Source organism: Echinops telfairi, unplaced genomic scaffold (assembly GCF_000313985.2).
Source record: "Echinops telfairi isolate 266 unplaced genomic scaffold, ASM31398v2 ScPeMD7_31;HRSCAF=116, whole genome shotgun sequence".
Taxonomy (NCBI): Eukaryota; Metazoa; Chordata; class Mammalia; order Afrosoricida; family Tenrecidae; genus Echinops; species Echinops telfairi.
In genome coordinates, this window is record NW_022103928.1 from 36,014,986 (window position 1) to 36,032,472 (window position 17,487).

At 42.9% G+C, this 17,487-nt stretch overlaps 1 protein-coding gene across 1 annotated transcript in view; it reads left to right on the forward strand.

Annotated features, from left to right (window-relative positions):
• The window catches only part of VIPR2 (vasoactive intestinal peptide receptor 2), a 173,008-nt gene that overhangs the window by 127,487 nt on the left and 28,034 nt on the right, over positions 1 to 17,487 (forward strand). Inside the window, exons 5-6 of the mRNA XM_013004549.2 lie at positions 2,525 to 2,622; positions 10,664 to 10,805. Of these exons, the coding sequence (XP_012860003.1) occupies positions 2,525 to 2,622; positions 10,664 to 10,805 (240 nt within the window). The remainder of the gene's footprint in view (positions 1 to 2,524; positions 2,623 to 10,663; positions 10,806 to 17,487) is intronic.

The window sequence follows — 17,487 nt, forward strand, 5'->3', positions numbered from 1 at the left end:
ACATATTCCTGGCTATTCTGGAATTCTTTAGACTCATTCTTGCCTTGGGCCTTTGCAAGGCCTCCCTGGTGATTCTGACACGTGGTTAGGCTTAAAAATCAGCGAGCCACATCAGCAGTAAGGACGCGATAGGGAGTTAACAAGTACAAATCCCGGGTCCCTACTCCAGACCTCGCTTGTCACTGTTGCTCTGAGGGAGACTTGAAAGCCACACTTTGTCCCCTGAAGCGTTCTCAGGCAGGTGGCACACACACCACCACCACCTCATTGCACAGACAGGACACAAAGACAGACGGAGGTCAGGGAATCTTTCTCAGCCAAGGGACTGAGAAGCGTGGTGTTCCAAGTATCTGCTGGGGGCACTTCCAGCATCTGGGAAACGTGAGCAGTCCCTTTCGTCAGCACTATGAGTGTGAAACGGGACATGTCTGGTAAGAATATGGCTTTAGTAATCTGTGTGTGGAGTCCCAGATCAGGCCTTGTGGCACCATAGACACCCACAACACAGCGAGTACACCTCCGCTTTAAAGGACAGTGATCTGGAGCCAAATGTACTGCACTCCTTCATTCATTCAGTAGTATTTACTGAGTGCCAGGTCTGTGCCAGCCGCTGCAGCTCATGATCAGGAGCCAATACATGTTCATTGGGTTAATACTTAACTAACAAAGCATAATAAGATAAAGCACAAGCTGATGATGGTCAAGGATCATTGAGAAAGGTGGGAAGTTGATTTGGATAAAGTCAGAGACAGTACCTTAGAGCGAGGAGCTCTCACCACTAGGAGGTGAGAGGAGGTGTGTGTTCCTGAGGAGAGGAAGCACAGCCCGGATAGGTGGTCGTGCCCGAATTCAAGACCGTGAGCATGAGGGATCCCACCCCACACTCCACAGTAGTGGAGTCTCCTGAGCTCCCGAGAAAGAAAACAGAGAGCGAGGAAGAAGAGAAGTGGACATAGAGTACCTTGTGTTACTCTACACTGAACACTGTTGTGACGGGCCTAACTGAACAGTGCCCAGGTGCCTACTAGAATTCAAATCTAAATGCAGCACATTTCCAAGTAATAATTAGACAGTATGCCTATAATTAAGCACAGAGTAAAAGCATAGATTTCTTTGTCATGTATTAAATTTTTACTGTAAAATAACAATGAGGTTTAATACTATTTATGTTGATTTCTTAAAATCACTTGGCAAAAAATACAACCCACTGTGTAAATATATGTTTATTGAGTTTTTTTATAGGAATTAGACCTTTTCTTCAAGGGGGGCAAAAAACATGAGCCAGGAAATAGCCTCTAGAAATCATGAATGTCTTTTTAGGTGCCCCTGCTTTTATCGTGATCAACAGGGATATTGTTCCAGAAGGCCTGATTTTTTTTTTCCTGTTTGACTTCATGTGTTAGTCTGGGTAGACTAGAAAAACAAACCAGAGACATTCATATGGGTGTAAGAGAGAGATTTATATCAAAGAGTAATTGTAATTAAGAAAACATCCCAGTCCAGATCAAGTCCATAATAAAAGTCCGATATTAGGCCATATGGCTGATACTAGTCCATAAATTCCTCTTTGTTTTCCGCCGGCCATTCAATGATGTTGAATTCAGGAAGATCACAGGCCGGTGGGTAGAAAGTCCTATGGATCCAATGGTGGTGGACGCGTCTCCAGGGCTCTGGCTGCCATCAGAATGGCTCCATGTGACTCTTCAACAGAAAGGTCAAGCAGCAAAAAGGGTTTGCCCCGCCTGCAGGGAGAACGACAGGGTGTGACCTGATTAACAGGCTAGACTCCATCCCTTCACCCTATTTCTGAAGGTGACGGGAAATTGTGTAACTACCACACTTCATATTATAGTAACGTTCTCAGGGTTTCTGTCACAGTTATTACTACTAACCTCCTTCTGTTCCTGCTGATAGATTCCTGGGGATTAAAAGCATCACGTGAGAAAGCCTGCTATGCCAAGAAATGTTAAGAAAATAAAAATTGTAAGATGGCAGTATAACTACCGGTCTCTATCGGTAGCTTGCCTTTACCCCAGGAACTGTGCCATCCACCGACAAAGCATTGTGGTTTTGTGAGTGCAGTACATTCAGGCTTGTGATACACAACGGCATTTTCTGCTCCCTTGGGGGTTTTGCTCCTTGAGAAGGCACTACTGTTGCAAGCCAGAGTCAGGAGCTCTGCTTTTGAGACTGAATTGGGTACTCACTGCCTTTCTTTGAATTAACTTGAAGTGGCAGATCGTATTTCTTCCAATAGATTCACTTCAGAAAAAAACAAGCCAAGATCATTCTCATCAAATTCTGTGTGTGTGTGGTTGGGGGGGGGAGTGTCATGGCAAATACACCCTTGGATCCAGAATGAAGTTTAAAATCATATAGACGGGTCGGTGTAAACCCAGGTGATGAAGAAGAGGAGGTTCCTCTGTGAAGGAAGGGGTATTCGGTCAAGACTGGGTTATCCTGCCTGTTATTTGATGCTGGCCACCAAGAGCTTACTCGTCTGTTTTGTTTTGTTTTTTTGTAGATCACGTTTTATATTCTGGTGAAGGCCGTTTACACCCTGGGGTACAGTGTTTCTCTGATTTCCCTCACAACCGGAAGTATCATTCTTTGCCTTTTCAGGTAAGGAGAGGAAATGTGAAATTCCACAAAGACTATGGGATGGACAGGTTTTCCGTTTAAGCCACTGGGCATCTCCAAGGAAGGCAGACAGTGTCTGCCTCCACGTTCAGTGCCTGGCTCCCAGGTGAGAGCATCGCCCATGTGCTAAATCAGTACAGCTCTCCTGGAGACCGCTAGTGTGAGACATGGTGCAGCGTGTCTGTGATTATTGAAATACTCTGCATTTCACACATAAAGAGAAAGTACTGACTTGAATAAGGAGTTGGCTCCGCTTTTGTTTAGTAAATAGTCAACAGTCACGTAAATGTTTTGACAATATGGAATCAATATGACCATATCCTTACCGGGATGTTCCTGAGTTTGGGTGGCTGTTGGTCCATTGAAAGACAGTCTAACGTGGCTAAGAGCATGACAACTGGAGTCTGACTGTTGGGGTTCTTATCCTGGACCAGTTTCTTAGTAGTTGTGCGGAAAAATTGTGGTCTCGGAAAAATTACCTCACCTTTTGATGCATCTAATACCAAGGGAGGCTACTTTGCACATTTTTGGTGAATATTCAAGGTGTTAGTAGACCTAAATGCTTAAGTCCCTCCATCGTATGCAGTACCACCAACACAGCTGAAGCTTGTCTTCTGGCGGTTGGTCAGAGTTGGAGGGTAGAGGCTTTGTTTCTTTCTAGAAAAAGTTAATAATCACATTTAGGATTAAACCCATGTGATCTATATCATTAGCACTAAGTAAAATAGATGATACCAAGCAGTGTTTTGATCCCCACATATTTTTCTTTGCTAAAATGAACTTCATATGCCAGCTCATATATCAGATGAAATCAATTATGCAACAAATGGAATTATTTTGGGAACCTCACAAACAACTCATTAGGATGTCTAGATTGCAATTAAAATAAATTAGTAAGGACTAATAAACAATAATGGATATTAAGAAACCCAGGGAATATAATTAAGTTATACTTTTAATGCTGTAAGCCTTCAACTTTATCAGGTAGTTAATAATTCTCAGAATGTCTGAACCATAAACCAAACCCACTGCCATCAAGTCTGTCCTGCCTCCTAGCAGCCTCCAGGACAGAGTGGAGCTGCCCCTTTGGGTTTCTGAGACTGTCCACCGCCCGGGGAGCAGGTAGACAGTCTCATCTTTCTCCCACGGAGCAGCTCGTGGGTTCGAACTGCTAACCAAAAGAGTATAGGGAAGACTATAATTGTCTCTTTCCTTTAAAAAAAAAAAGATACCATATTAATAGTTGCTCTATTTATCCTTTGTATTTTACTATATATTTTTAATGTTCAAATTGCTAAAGAGAATGAAAATGTAGGGAGGTCACTCCCACCGGGCAGTATTTATTTCTTGCTGTTGTACATCGGGTCACTGTGAGTCAGAACTGATTCGATGGCACCTAAGAATAACAAGGTGGCACAGAGTAATTTAAACGAGACATCACAACTTATTTTGAAAGAGCTCTTTTTTGAATTCTTCATCTTCTTGGCATACTTTAGTTGCCTCAGCCTTGTGCAGCGTGACATATTAAATGAGCTAAACTAATCGGATGTGGGATTCTTGCCCTTAAGGGCATTGGTCCTCTAGGAAACTTTAAAATGGCTTTTCAGGTATCAAGCCCAATCTTCTGTAATAGACCTCATCTGTCCTCTGCCTGTGGCTGTTTTTAGTTTTTTGTTTTGTTTGTGTTTTAAGCTATCTCTGCAGTAGAAGTTGTTCTGCTGCCTGCTAAGAATGTGACACTTGCTGGGACAAGCATCCCGAGTCCCTGCCCTGCCGACTGCATCTGTTGGGTGTGGTTATGGGATGCCACTTTGTTAGAGTCAGGTGAGAGGGAATTGATTCTTGAAACCCATATTCTGAAGATAAAAGGCTTTGTTGTCCCAGTAATTAGGTCCAGGAAGCAGATTTCTTTTCAGAATTCTTTTCATTGAACATTTATCTTCTGTAACCATACCATAAGCCAAGAAAGCATTAAGTAACAATGGGCTTTTGCACACCAAATAAGTGGAATGACATATTTTTTTCAACCAAGTCCTAAAATGCTAAGAAACGTAACCAGCATGAGTTGCTTGGATGGCTTGCTAACTGGAATGAGGGCTAGATAGAAATCCCAACCACACTTGGTAGAGAGACATGATGAGGGGGATGGGGGAAAAGGAAAAAAGGACACAAGCTATAAAAGAAAAGTAGTTTGAATTGCTGAAAAAAACAAATTATATTGACAGTAGACTACATTCCCAAAGAAGTGATCCATAAAGAGAAATAGAGGGGATGCAGACATGTATACTACAGAGAGTGCAAATGTTCTATAGCCACTTCACAGCATAATGCGGCATGATCACAGCAGCTCAGAACACTCCCTGAAAACACAAGGAAAATTTCCTGTTATATTTAATAAGCCTTGTGATCCTTAAAAATGTTTAAAAAATAAACATAGTGATCAAGCATACGTTAAGTTAAGCTACTAATGTTAAGAAAATTTTGTTAAGTGGGTAAATCTTTTTTTTAAATCATTTTATTAGGGGCTTATACAACTCATCACAATCCATACATACATCAATTGTGTAAAGTACATTTGTACATTCATTGCCCTCATCATTCTCAAAACATTTTCTCTCCACTTAAGCCCCCGGCATTAGGTCTTCATTTATCCCCTCCCTCCCCGCTCCCCCCTCCCTCATGAGCCCTTGATAGTTTATAAATGGGTATTTTGTCATATCTTGCCCTGTCTGACTTCTCCCTTCACCCACTTTTCGGTTGTCCAGCCTCCAGGGAGGAGGTCACATATAGTTCCTTGTAATCGGTTCCCTCTTTCCTACCCACTCTCCCTCTACCCTCACCACTCACACCACTGGTCCTGTAGGGATCATCCGCCCTGTATTCCCTCTATTTCCAGTTCCTATCGGTACCAGTGTACATCCTCTGGTCTAGCCAGACTTGCAGGGTAGAATTCGGATCATGATAGTGGGGGGGGGGGGACTATAGAACATTTACACTCTCTGTAGTATACAAGCATTTAGGAACTAGAGGAGAGTTGTCTTTTTCATCGTTGCTACATCGCACCCTGTCTGGCTCGTCTCCTCAAGTGGGTACATCGTAAAGATAACTCCAGTGTTTACAAAATGAGCACAGTACAGCAGATCAAGAGCTCAGGCTTGGAGAGCTTTAGACGCCCTCCTCGTACCGTGCAGGTCAGTACCGTGCCTCTGCCCCTGTGCACCGGAGGCTGATTTGCCTTTGTTAAAAGTGCTCTTGTAATCATGCCAGAGGTACTCCTCTGTCATTGGGTTCTTTCATTCGACAACTGCCACTTGTTTCATGTTCTTGATTGAGTTATGTTCTCATTCGTGACTAGAGTATTTCAGTTGATGAAGATGATACAATTTGTTTATCCCTTCAACTGATCATGGGTATATAGATGATTTTCCACTTGATATTCTTAGCGATGGAAGGTTGGTGTGAACATTTTTAGGCATTATTTCTTGCACATATGTACACATTTCTGTAATATATGCGTGTACATTTATATGTGTGTCATATTTATATTTTCTGGCTACCCATAGATTTAACCTTTCCAAATACTGTCAACTGTGTCCCAAAGTGAATACACCCTTTCCATCCCCTTCAGCAGCATCCCCAGCTGTGACTGCTTTGTGTGGGACCTCTATGGGCTCAGTTCTGTTCCAGTTGCCCCTTGCCTGCCCCTCGGCCTTTTTTACAGTGCAGTTACTATACACTCACTGCCCTCGAGTCAATGCTGACTCACAGTGGCACCCTGTGGGTTTCTAGACTCTAACTGATGATGGGAGTAAAGCCCAGTCTTTCTCCTGCAGAGCTGCTGGTGGTGTTAAATGGCCGACCCAGTATATAATCACACCACCAGGGCACCTTCAGTTTCTACTAGCCTTATAATAAACCTGGATTTCCACAAATGTGAGTCCTCATCTGTTTTATTTCCCATTAAGAAGAACTGTCCCTTTTCATTTACATATGAACGATAATAAATCATCATGTCAGATGCCATAAAAATCCTACTGGGATTTCATTTTGGATTATATTCCATTTATAGATTAGCTTGAATAGAATGAACATATTTATTATATTAAGTGACTCAACTCATAATCGTAATATATTCTTCCATTTGTTTCAGTCTTCTTTAATATCTCAATATTTTGTGGTATTCAAAGTAAAGGTCTCACATATCTGCTGATAGTCACTTGTTGGTATTTGTTTATGGTATGGTAAATGATTGATTAAATTCCATTTCTAATTGTTTCTAGAGAAATAACTGAATTCTATAAATTCGTCTTATTTCATCAATGCTGCTAAATTCATTTTATGAATTCTATAATTCTTCTTTATATGCATTTTAATTCTTCTCTGTGTAACTTGTGTTGTTTTGCGAATGACATTGTTAAATAGAAGGGTGCTGGGCAGCAGACCTTTTCTTATTTCTGATGCAGGGTGAGAGCTTTCCGCCTTCCATTTCTCTTAGAAGGATGACGTTCGTTGTGCCTATTGAAGTGTCCAGATGAGGAACATTTTCTCCAATTCTCGGTTTTCTAAGTTTCTTGGTTACCCTTTGTAGGTGTTGAGTTTTATAAAATGATTTTTCTGTATATATTGAAATGATCTTATGGTTTTTTGGTCATTTACTCGTTTAAACTAATAAATTATGTGGATACCAAAAGCAAGAACAAAAACAAACCAGTTGTCACCAAGTCAGCTTATACTCAGTGGTGGCCCTGTATACTCTATGATGTTCTTATTATAGCTACCTTTATCCCTGAAATCTACGTGATTGCAGTTTTTTTAAATGTGTAATTATGCTCTACTTGCTAATATTATCTTGAGGAATTGGGCAGCCACATTAATTAAATCATTTAATCTAAGTTTTGGTGCAACTTTTATGCTGGCCAATTAAGTTATAGGAAAATGTTTCCTCATTTCTATGCTTTGGAATACTTTGGGTTAAATATGTTTATAAAAGGTTATAGATTTCTAATTGTTTGGAAGAATTATCTAGTGAAGATATCTGAACAGAGGATTGTCATTGTGGGAAGGTTTTATTTATGAGTTCAGGTTTATTTTAAAAACAAAAACAGGACTGGTGCCTATATTTCAGAATGTCTACTTCTTCCTATGTCATTTATGGTAAATTATACTTTAAAGGAATCTATTTTTTTACATCTTAACCTGGATTCTCTAGAGAAGCAAAACCAGTGACATATATACGTAGAGATAGCGGCATTTATATCAGGAAAATGGTACACACCATTGTAAAAGCAGGCAAGCCCAAGTCCAGGCAGATTCCAAGTCTGTTAGCCAAATGTTAAGGTGAAAGTTTCTTCTGACTTGGTAGCTGAGGAGGCTGATATAGCCAACACCAGCAGAGAGATCATAGGCTGGTGGCTACAGAAGCAGATGAATCCAAGGTCAGCAGTCAGCCTTGTGACTGCAGAACTGAACAAACTCAAGGTCGGTAGGTCAAATGGCAGGCCTCGAATGGCTCCCAGGACCGGCAGGTAATATTGGCAGGCCATTGGCTCAAGTCTAAGGAACTGGAAGTCGATGAGCCAGATGTAAAATCCAGATCCAGCCAAAACACAAAGCAGTCAGTCCAGCACCTCATTTAGACTACCCCAGGCCATCCAGAGCAAAATCCTTGTTTGTACCTCCCCACTGGGCCTTCCTTGGGGATGGCCTCTTCCCCCTGGATGGTGTCCAGCTTAGGTCCCTCCTCCCTGGGCTCCTCTCAGAGATCTCTGCCCCTGCACATTCACTCAGCCCCAGACTGCCCTGTGAAACCTCGTCACCTCCCAGATGGCAAGAGCTCTGGTCCCTCCATTCCCCCCACCCCACTCGGCCCCCTTGCCTCCATTTGGCATCCAGCCTAAGCCTATTCCAACCAGTCCAAGTGTCCGACCACGTGGACCCACTTAACCAGTAGGCACACATTGTAATTACTCTACTGGTCCTCCTCCCGTGTGCTTCTAGCACATGTCATCAACCCACCTGAGCCTCCCACCCTTCTTGCTGTAAGACACCTCTCTCTCACCCACACATGCTACAACAATGCAAAGCAGGGCTTAGAACCCAAACAAACAACAGCCGATTTCCTTTTCTCTAGAATAAAATCTTGTAATATTTTTTAAATTACTTTGAAACAATCCCTTTCATACTTTTTTTAAAAAGAATTTTTAAGCTTTTTTATATTTCTTAAGTTTCTATTGCTCATTCCTTTTTTCTTTTTCCTTTATTACTTTTCCTTCCATTATTTATCTCTTTCCCCTCTCCTATTCTATCTGCTTTCTTTCAATGCTTGTTCTGAAGTTTTTATTATTCCCCTCCTACACCACCCGACAGAGTTAACTACCCTGCCATCCCTAACAGCCACACCAAGACGTTGAAGAAACAGGAGTATCAGAACACACCCACAAACACACAAGGGGGGGGGGGGGGTACAACTAAATGAACAACACCAAGACCTAAAAGAATTGGATGAAATGAAACAATCTGCAGAACTACCCAGATGATGATGGGATATGTTAAGCACACAGAGGAAGGTTCTCAGTGACAAAGGAAAGAATAAAAAAACTAGCTAATAATAATTTATGAATTATGAAGGGTTCATGAGGGAGGGGAGATTGGGGAGGGGTGGGGGGAAATGAGCAACCGACATTAAAGGCTCAAGTAGAAGGCAAATGTTTTGAGAATGACAATATGGCGACAAATGTACATATGTGCTTGATACATGGATGGCTGTATGGATTGTGATAAGAATTGTACGAGCCCCCAATAAAATGATTTTTTAAAATTTTTTAAAAACTAGCATCCCCACTAGAAACCTTACAAGAAAATCTCCAAATTAAAAAGGGAACCAAGCTTTTCCACAGCGTCCTAATACTGGAAGGAGACCATACCCCTAAGGAAACTTGCTTTTAATTGCATCAGGGCTGTGACCTGACTCAGGGTGTTCCGTTCCACCCGTAATCCTACTCCTTTGTGGAGGCTCACAGTGGATTGGCTTTAGTTACAGTGTTTTAGGTCAATGGATGCTAACTGCCAAGCCACTGAGGCTCCTGACCCAGCAAAGTTGGAACAAAACCTTACCATCACAGTCTATCTTTTCCATGTTCTCTTTTTAATGTGCTTTTTTCCTGACATTGGTCATTTGTGTCTTCCTTCTTTGTTGAGGCATCTACTTTTCGATTTTATTAGTGTTTTTCCAAAAACTAACTTTTGACCTTGTGGATTTTCTCTATTGTATGTTTGCTTATTAAGTTGCGGGCTTATCCTTTTATCTTCAGTGTATCTCTCCTTCAGTTTTGTCTGGTTTTTAAGCTGGTATTCTTTGTCTAACTTCTAGAGATAGATGCTTACAACATGCTTTCAGCCTTTCTGTAGAATGCATTTTCGCATCTTTGCTTTTCCCTCTCAGTTCTGCTTCTGCTCTGTTCTTTACCTTTTAAAGTGGGTGCGTTATGCTTTTATTATCATTTAGTTTGATTTTTTCTAAACTTTTCCTGTGCTTTGTTTTCTCAGTTATTAATTATATTCAGGGGGTTGTTTGTTTGTTTACTAGAAGCAGAATGCATGAAGATAAAAATCACATAAGCGGGAGAGAGGGCAAGAAGACGAGGTGGAACACAGAGCATTGTCAGGGTGGTGAAACCAACAGTGCTGAAAACCTCCCCCAAACCTATGGGGACTGCACACCACAGGGTGATGTCCAGTGTAGACGATGGCTGTCAGTTCAGAAGAATGCTTCCATACTGGTTAGCAGTACAATAAGTGGACCACACCAATGCAAGATGTCCATTGATAGAAACTGGGAAGGCTATGGCAGTATGTGGGAGCTACTTGTACTTTCATACACTTTGTGTTCCCTGTGAACATGAAACTATTGTGAAAACAGTAAGATATATCTTAAAAACTACATAGACAATTATTAAAGTGTATGCAAAATAAGTGTTTTAACATCTCTTCTTTCCTCTCTCCATCCTTCTATCCGTGACCACAGGAAACTACACTGCACCCGGAACTACATCCACCTGAACCTGTTCCTGTCCTTCATCCTGAGAGCCATCTCGGTGTTGGTCAAGGATGACGTCCTCTATTCAAGCTCGGGCACACTGCACTGCCCTGACCATTCGTCCTCGTGGGTAAGGCGCGCTGTGGGAGCAGCCAGGCTGCCCTCACAGGCACTCTCCATCTTGCTCTCAGTGCTGATGTAAACGGATTCCCCCTGGAAGTCCTGGTCAGGCGTGAAAAGCAGAATCGGGCGGGCCCAAGGCAGCACCACCCAAATGGTATTGAGGCAGGAAGGTGATGCAAGGTGTAATAGAGTCCAAGGTCAAGGGCCAGGAAATTAGAAGAGTTGTGAGAGTTGACTAGCAGCCAACTAGTCCTTGCAAGGAACGTCATTAGCAGCTCCAGGTTGGAAAACCTTGCCATAGATGAACACACAGGCTGAACTCCGTTGTATTCTGTCTAAATCACCTAGCTGTAAACGGCTCCATCCCAACTGCTGGGAGGAAATCCGTTTGTCCACTAAATAAATTCTATGCAGTAGGCAGCCACGTGCATTGTTCTAATGTAAACCCCATTGAATGAGTGTTACAGTGCTTGGATACAGTTCTTTGATATAGAGATAAATGATCTTAATTATTAGTTTCCACAAATACAACACAAGCTCTATTTCACACTGCCCGTGCTATTCCTCATCCTTGGCTATATATGTGATGGTTATTTAGTGTGTAACCAACTCAGTTTAATACAGCAAATAATGACTGTGTGCAAGCCAATCTACTCAATTTTCTCTACTGCTATAGCGTGCTACTTCATTCAGCCTTAGGATCTTGGCAAAGCGTTTGAGATTCTGGTACATCTCGCTTGATTTAAGATTATAGATGTGGAGGTCAACCCCTGTCTTCCATCAAAAGCCAGGAACACTGGACTCAACTCTATTAGAGTTATCAGGTAGCACAGTTGTGTTGGGCTGGACAGATTTGAATGAGCTTTGTTTTAAAACTGTAACAACCCTTTAAAGTCTGCAGAGCATCAGCCTTTTCTTTGCAAACTGTGCCAGCAAACACATGGCATGGAGTATACTATTATGTTTACAAACTGCACGGTCAGCAGACTGACAGCACCCCCTGCTCTGAGGGGAAGGTAAGGTTGCCTGCTCCTGGAAAGGTTCTGAGAACCTCCAAAACCCTGGAGAGCACTTCAACTCTGTCCTGTGGGAACCCCGTGAGTTGGAATCTGTATTGAATTGACTCAGCAGTGTATGCCATGTCTTTCATTGTCATCAAAAAATCAAATGCTGTACTTCACCTGGACAATCACCACCTCCCAAGTGAAGTTAGAGCCACTGATGTGTACTTTGCCCCCAAAGTCTGCACAAACAAGCTAATCCGGGAGCAAGACAGACTGTCCTCCAAAAGTGTCACCTCTGGATGAGTCTCCTCATTTAACTGTGATGATTCCTCTTTACATAGCTCTTTGTCAGAAGAACAGAGGGTTAGTCAAGAAGCAGTGACGTTGTGTTGTTGACTGCCTTCCTAGAAGTCTCTGGCTCAAGGTGGCGCCATGCACAATCCAGCACAATGGTGATGCCATGCACAATCCTGTGCTTCCCCATGATCAATTGCAGATCAGGCCATGGGGTTTCTGTGGCCAGAGCTTTCTTCCCAGGCTGTCTTAGTGTGGAAGCTCTAATGAAGCCTGTTCAGCATCATAGCAACATACAAGCCGCTGGAGATAGATGAGTGGTGACTATGTTTAGGTCCACTGGCCAGGCAACCTGGGTTGCCTGCGTGGGAGGTAAGAACTCTGCCACTGAACTACCACTGCCTCCTCTACTGATCCTTGATAAACCCCCATTAATATTAAATGTTTGTTCAAGAGCAACAGCTCTTAACATTCTCTTCCCTCTTAGGTCCACAAGCTAGAACCCACTGTGCACTTAGAGAGATGAGAAAAAAAGAGGTCTCAGCATCTCCTAGGGGTGAGTGGGGGTGGGGGGGTTGTGGCCCCTCTGAAGGCTCTGCTCTGCCACAGCCACCCAGCCCAGCCCCTAGCTGGGAACTCTGGGCCTCTCCCCTTCCCTCCGGTGATAAGCAGCTTCCTTGGACACTGTTGGTGAATTCTCAATAACATTCCAAACAGCTATTAGTCGAATTTACAAATGAGGAAACCATAGCCACTGTCAAACAGACCTTTGAGCAACTTGCCCAAAGTCACAGAGCTACTTCCTGGTGTGTCGGGACTCAAAACGCACCGCTGCTTGTGCACATTCACACTCTGAGAAGTGGACACGGGGCCCCAGCAGCTCCTTACACTCCAGCTTCTCCCTGCCACTCGTGAACCAACTCCACGATCCTAGGAAAGGACCGAGGGCAGGAAAAGAGATATGGGAAGCAGAAATGGATGTGGAAGAAGGGAACAAAGAAAGGAGGGAAGAAAGATACATGAGACTGAGGAGAACAGAGAAAGGAAAAAGAAAGAGCTGGCCCTTCCCCCAAGAAGAATTACCGAGAGCCAAATGGAAGTTGAGCATGATAGTGGGACAGAAGAAAAGTGAAAGGAAATAGAGGAAAGAAGTAAGAAGAAAAAGCTATTTATAGAAGTATAGCTATAGGCATGTACATATGTAAATATATTCATTTATAATAAAAGGGAGAGAGGCCAATGTACATATATTTATATGTTAAGTATTAAGATAGCAGATGGACTTTGGGTCTTCACTCAAGGCCTCCCTAAACACAAGAACACTTTGTTCTAATAACTTGGCACTCTTTGATACTCACGGACACAATTGTGAAGACAAATGGGCACATAAGCAAATGAAAGAAGCACACCAGCCCGTGTGATCATGAGTTGTTGATGGGATCAGGTAACACATATCAAAAGATCCAAAACAAAGAATTTTATTGATGTGAAAGTGGAGGGTTAGAGTGGAGACCCGAAGTCCATCTGTAGATGATTGGACATCCCCCCACAGTGGGGTTACAAGCAAGGGACAATTCAACCAGGGTGCTGTACAGCACCAACGAAACACAAATCATTCCTCTAGTTTCTGAAAGCTTCCTCCCCCACTCCCATGACCCAGTACTACCTTACAAATCTGGCTAGACCACAGTACACACAGTGGTACCAATAAGCACTCTCGACACATGGAACTGAGGACAGATAAAACCCTCAGGAACAGTAGTGGGAGTAGCGATATGATGAGAGTAGAGGAATGGGAGGGTGAGGGGGCGCTAGGGGGAGTAAGGGGGAAATCCATCACAAGGTTGGATATATAGCCCACCCCCCAGGGGAACGAATAACAGATATGTGTGTGAAGGGAGACAACAGGCAGTGTAAGACATGAAATAACAACATCCATATATAATTAATTGATCAAGATTCACAGGAGGGTGGAGGAGGGAGGGGGGAAGGAGGAGCTGATACCAAGGGCTCAAGGAGAAAGTAAATGTTTTGGAAATGCTGATGGCAACACCTGTACAAGTGTGCTTAATACAGTTGAATGATAGATTGTCATAAGATCCGTAAGAGCCCCCTAATAAAATGATTAATAAAATTTTTTTTCAACTGTCATCTAACTCATAGTGACGTTACAGGACAGTGTAAGAATTTCCCCCTGAGAGTTTCCTAGTTTTTAGGGATGCAGACTGTCACATCTTTTCCTAGGGCTTGGCTGGTTGTCCCTCCCTGAGCCCCTCCTGCTAGAAAGTCTGTTAGAGCTGTGAGCAGCCAGCCAGACTTGTAGTGCAGCCTCGACAAGAGGAAGAAGAAAACACCCTGTCATTCAGTGGCACACTTTGGAAATGTTTGTTCCCAGCTAGATTTAACCAAACCAACATTCTTCTCCGAAGCCGAGCATATGGGCAGCTCTCCCAAAATAGGTAGCCTGGCTCTTTTTCTCCCAATATAAGCAGGAGCCAAGAATATAAAAAGGTTATTCCCTCGCAAGATTGAAGGCTTCTGTACAACTGCCAGGAGTGCCCGGCTAACAGGCAGAGGGAACAACTCGTGTGCTTCCAGCCTCCTCCCCAGTGGCTGGGCCATGAGGCTTCTGGGTTGAGTGTGTGAGCTACAGCCATGGGGCTCTGCAGTCCACTGGGCTGCCAGAGGGTCTCTAGAGGACACTGGAGCACCGTCAGTAGTTCCGGTAGAGGGGTAACTGAGTCTAGAATCAGGCCTGGCCTCTGAAAGGACATCATGTACACAGCTGTGTCTCACTCACTCACTGCCATCGAGGTAATGCTGACTCACCCTGTAGGACAGGGTAGAACTGCCCCTCTGAGTTTCCCAGACGAAGTTTCTCTGTGACCAGACTGTACGAGCCATGTTTTGTTTTTCTTTGGGGGCTGGATTTTCATTTTTGGATGCAGTGAGACAGTGTTCAAGATGGCTATTTCCGCATGATGATACAAGGCTTTGCCAGCCATGTCAGCGTTATCTGCCTCACAAGAAATAAGCGAGCACTTCCCTCTCACCATAGACCAGAACAGAGTTCACAGAGCGTCTGTGGGACTCCCAACACTCCCTGCAGAGACAGCCCTCGCCTGTCAGAGGGGGTGTCCTTCAAAGCCGTGGGCTCTCCAGCAGGGTTGAAACATTCAAACAAAAGAACTGAACAGTCACCGTCAAAGTTGACTCCCACCCATGGTAGCCCTGCAGAGGAGGAGCCCGTGCCCCATAGGGTTTCTTTTCTAATGAGATTTGATTGTCTTCTAGGGAAAGTTTACATAACAAGTTAGGTTCCCATTTCTACACGGTTGGTTCATCCACACTAGTTACACTTTCCACATTATGTCAGCATACTCCCATTGGGTCCTGCTTGTTCCCTTTCCAGGACTCTCATTTCCCTGCCTCCTTTGTCTTTTTATCATCAAGTTAGAGTAATGGTTGCCTTTTTGGTCTCATAGATGTTTCTTTTTTAATGGAGCATTGTACTTAAGAAAATATCCTGGTCTGTTTGTGCTCATCTCTTGTTTCCCTAAAAGGTGACCTTATGAATTTCCGTTCAAGATTTAGAGAGTGTTAGGGCAATAGATACAAACAGATGTGTATACACAAAAGCAAAAAAAAAATGTTAAAAGCCTAATTGTCCTTCAATGTTTGAATGGATATAAGCAAAACATGCAACAGACAAGGGTTGTAGTTCATGCATGCACGGAAGTGTGTTTAAATGTGCCGCTTTGATCAGTAAATGGCTGCAGAAATACACGTGTCTAACCCCGGTGCCTTAAAAAGAATGGCATTTTGTGCCATGGAAAAAAATGATTTTGAGATCAGGGAGAATATCAAATTTTTAACAAATCTCAAGTGACATCTTCCCAAATCATTGATGCTTTGTAGCAAGTTTGCAGGACTGTTATTCCATATAAAACAACAGATTTTAGATGGATCAAGCGTTATAAGGAAGATCAGACAGACTTCAAAAAGAAGACGAGGGATGGCCGTTAACCTTGCCTAAGGAAGACCATGGCAGAAGTCCGGGAACTGGGACTGTAGAATGAGCGTTGTGATAGCTACTTACGTTGGGATCTCACATGATTTGGCATTTTCAATGTTGGTGAATATCTTGGCCTCAAAAAGCTTTCAGTTTGCTGACTATCAAAGGTGTTGTGCAAAGATGAGCTATCTCAGAGGGCTGATTTCCCATCAGTCTTTTGAGCTAGAGAGAAGATCATGAGAATTTTAAGGAATAATCATAAACAAGGACTAGTCCTGGATTTACCAGTATGATCTAGAGAGCAAAATCCAGCCAAAACTGTGATTTCTGAGGTAATCTGCTGGGACAGTTAAGTTCAAGGGAGACTATTTTGGGGGACTCACAGGGGCCATCTTAATAGATTTCCCCCAAAGGCTATAAAGTCTTCAAAAGACGGTAGGCTTTTGATCAGGCTATTTTAGTATGAAAAGGTGTGTTTTTTAATTGAAATCTGGTGAGAAAGTGGTAAGGAAAACGTCAGGAAAGTAGCACTGAGGGATTTTTACCCCCACCATGACACAGACTCGTACATTTTTAAGGGTCAAAAGGGCTATCCTACAAGAATTTTGATAGAAACCATAACCCACCCACCCTTCAGCTGCACTTCTTTTATACCCAAAATACAAAGATGACTTAAAGTAATATAATTGGAATTCTTTGAAGATGCCAAAACGGTGGTTCTGTGGGCTATCGATGGAAGAGGGCAGAGTTCTTAGTCGGCAGTGTAGAGACCCGGAAGCACTGCACGCAGACATGTGTAGACCCAACTGGAGGATATGTTGAGAAGCACTAGCTTCTTTTGATATTTTGGTTTTCTTTGATTTTGCAGCAATGCTTTTTGACTTATCTTGATACACTTAATGAAATATTACACAAGCATAAAAACAGTAAGTCTACAAACCAATTTAACATACATCTGGACGATACAATGCTAAGTGAAATAAGGATACCAAATATACTCCAGTATAAGCTGACCCAAATATCAGCTGAGGCACCTAATTTTACCACAAAAACTGCATTTAAAAAATGTGTTGACAGTGTGGGAGTTGCACCCGATTTGATCCCACCACACCGAGGCAAAACACTAAGGGGTGCAACAGAACACCAAGGGAATGGAACGGCGAGGTCCCCAGGGATGCTGAAGGTGGACTTTGGGGCCAGGGCATGGTGCCCCAAAAGACTGGACTGGAAAACACTCCTAAAGGCCAACAAACAGTCCTTGAACTAACTACAAGCATTTCTTTCTTGTTGTTTTGTTTTGTTTTGTGCATTTGTTTGTTGTTGTTTTGTCGTATATTGTTGCTTGGTTTTGCTCTGTCTTGTTTTTGTGCATGTTA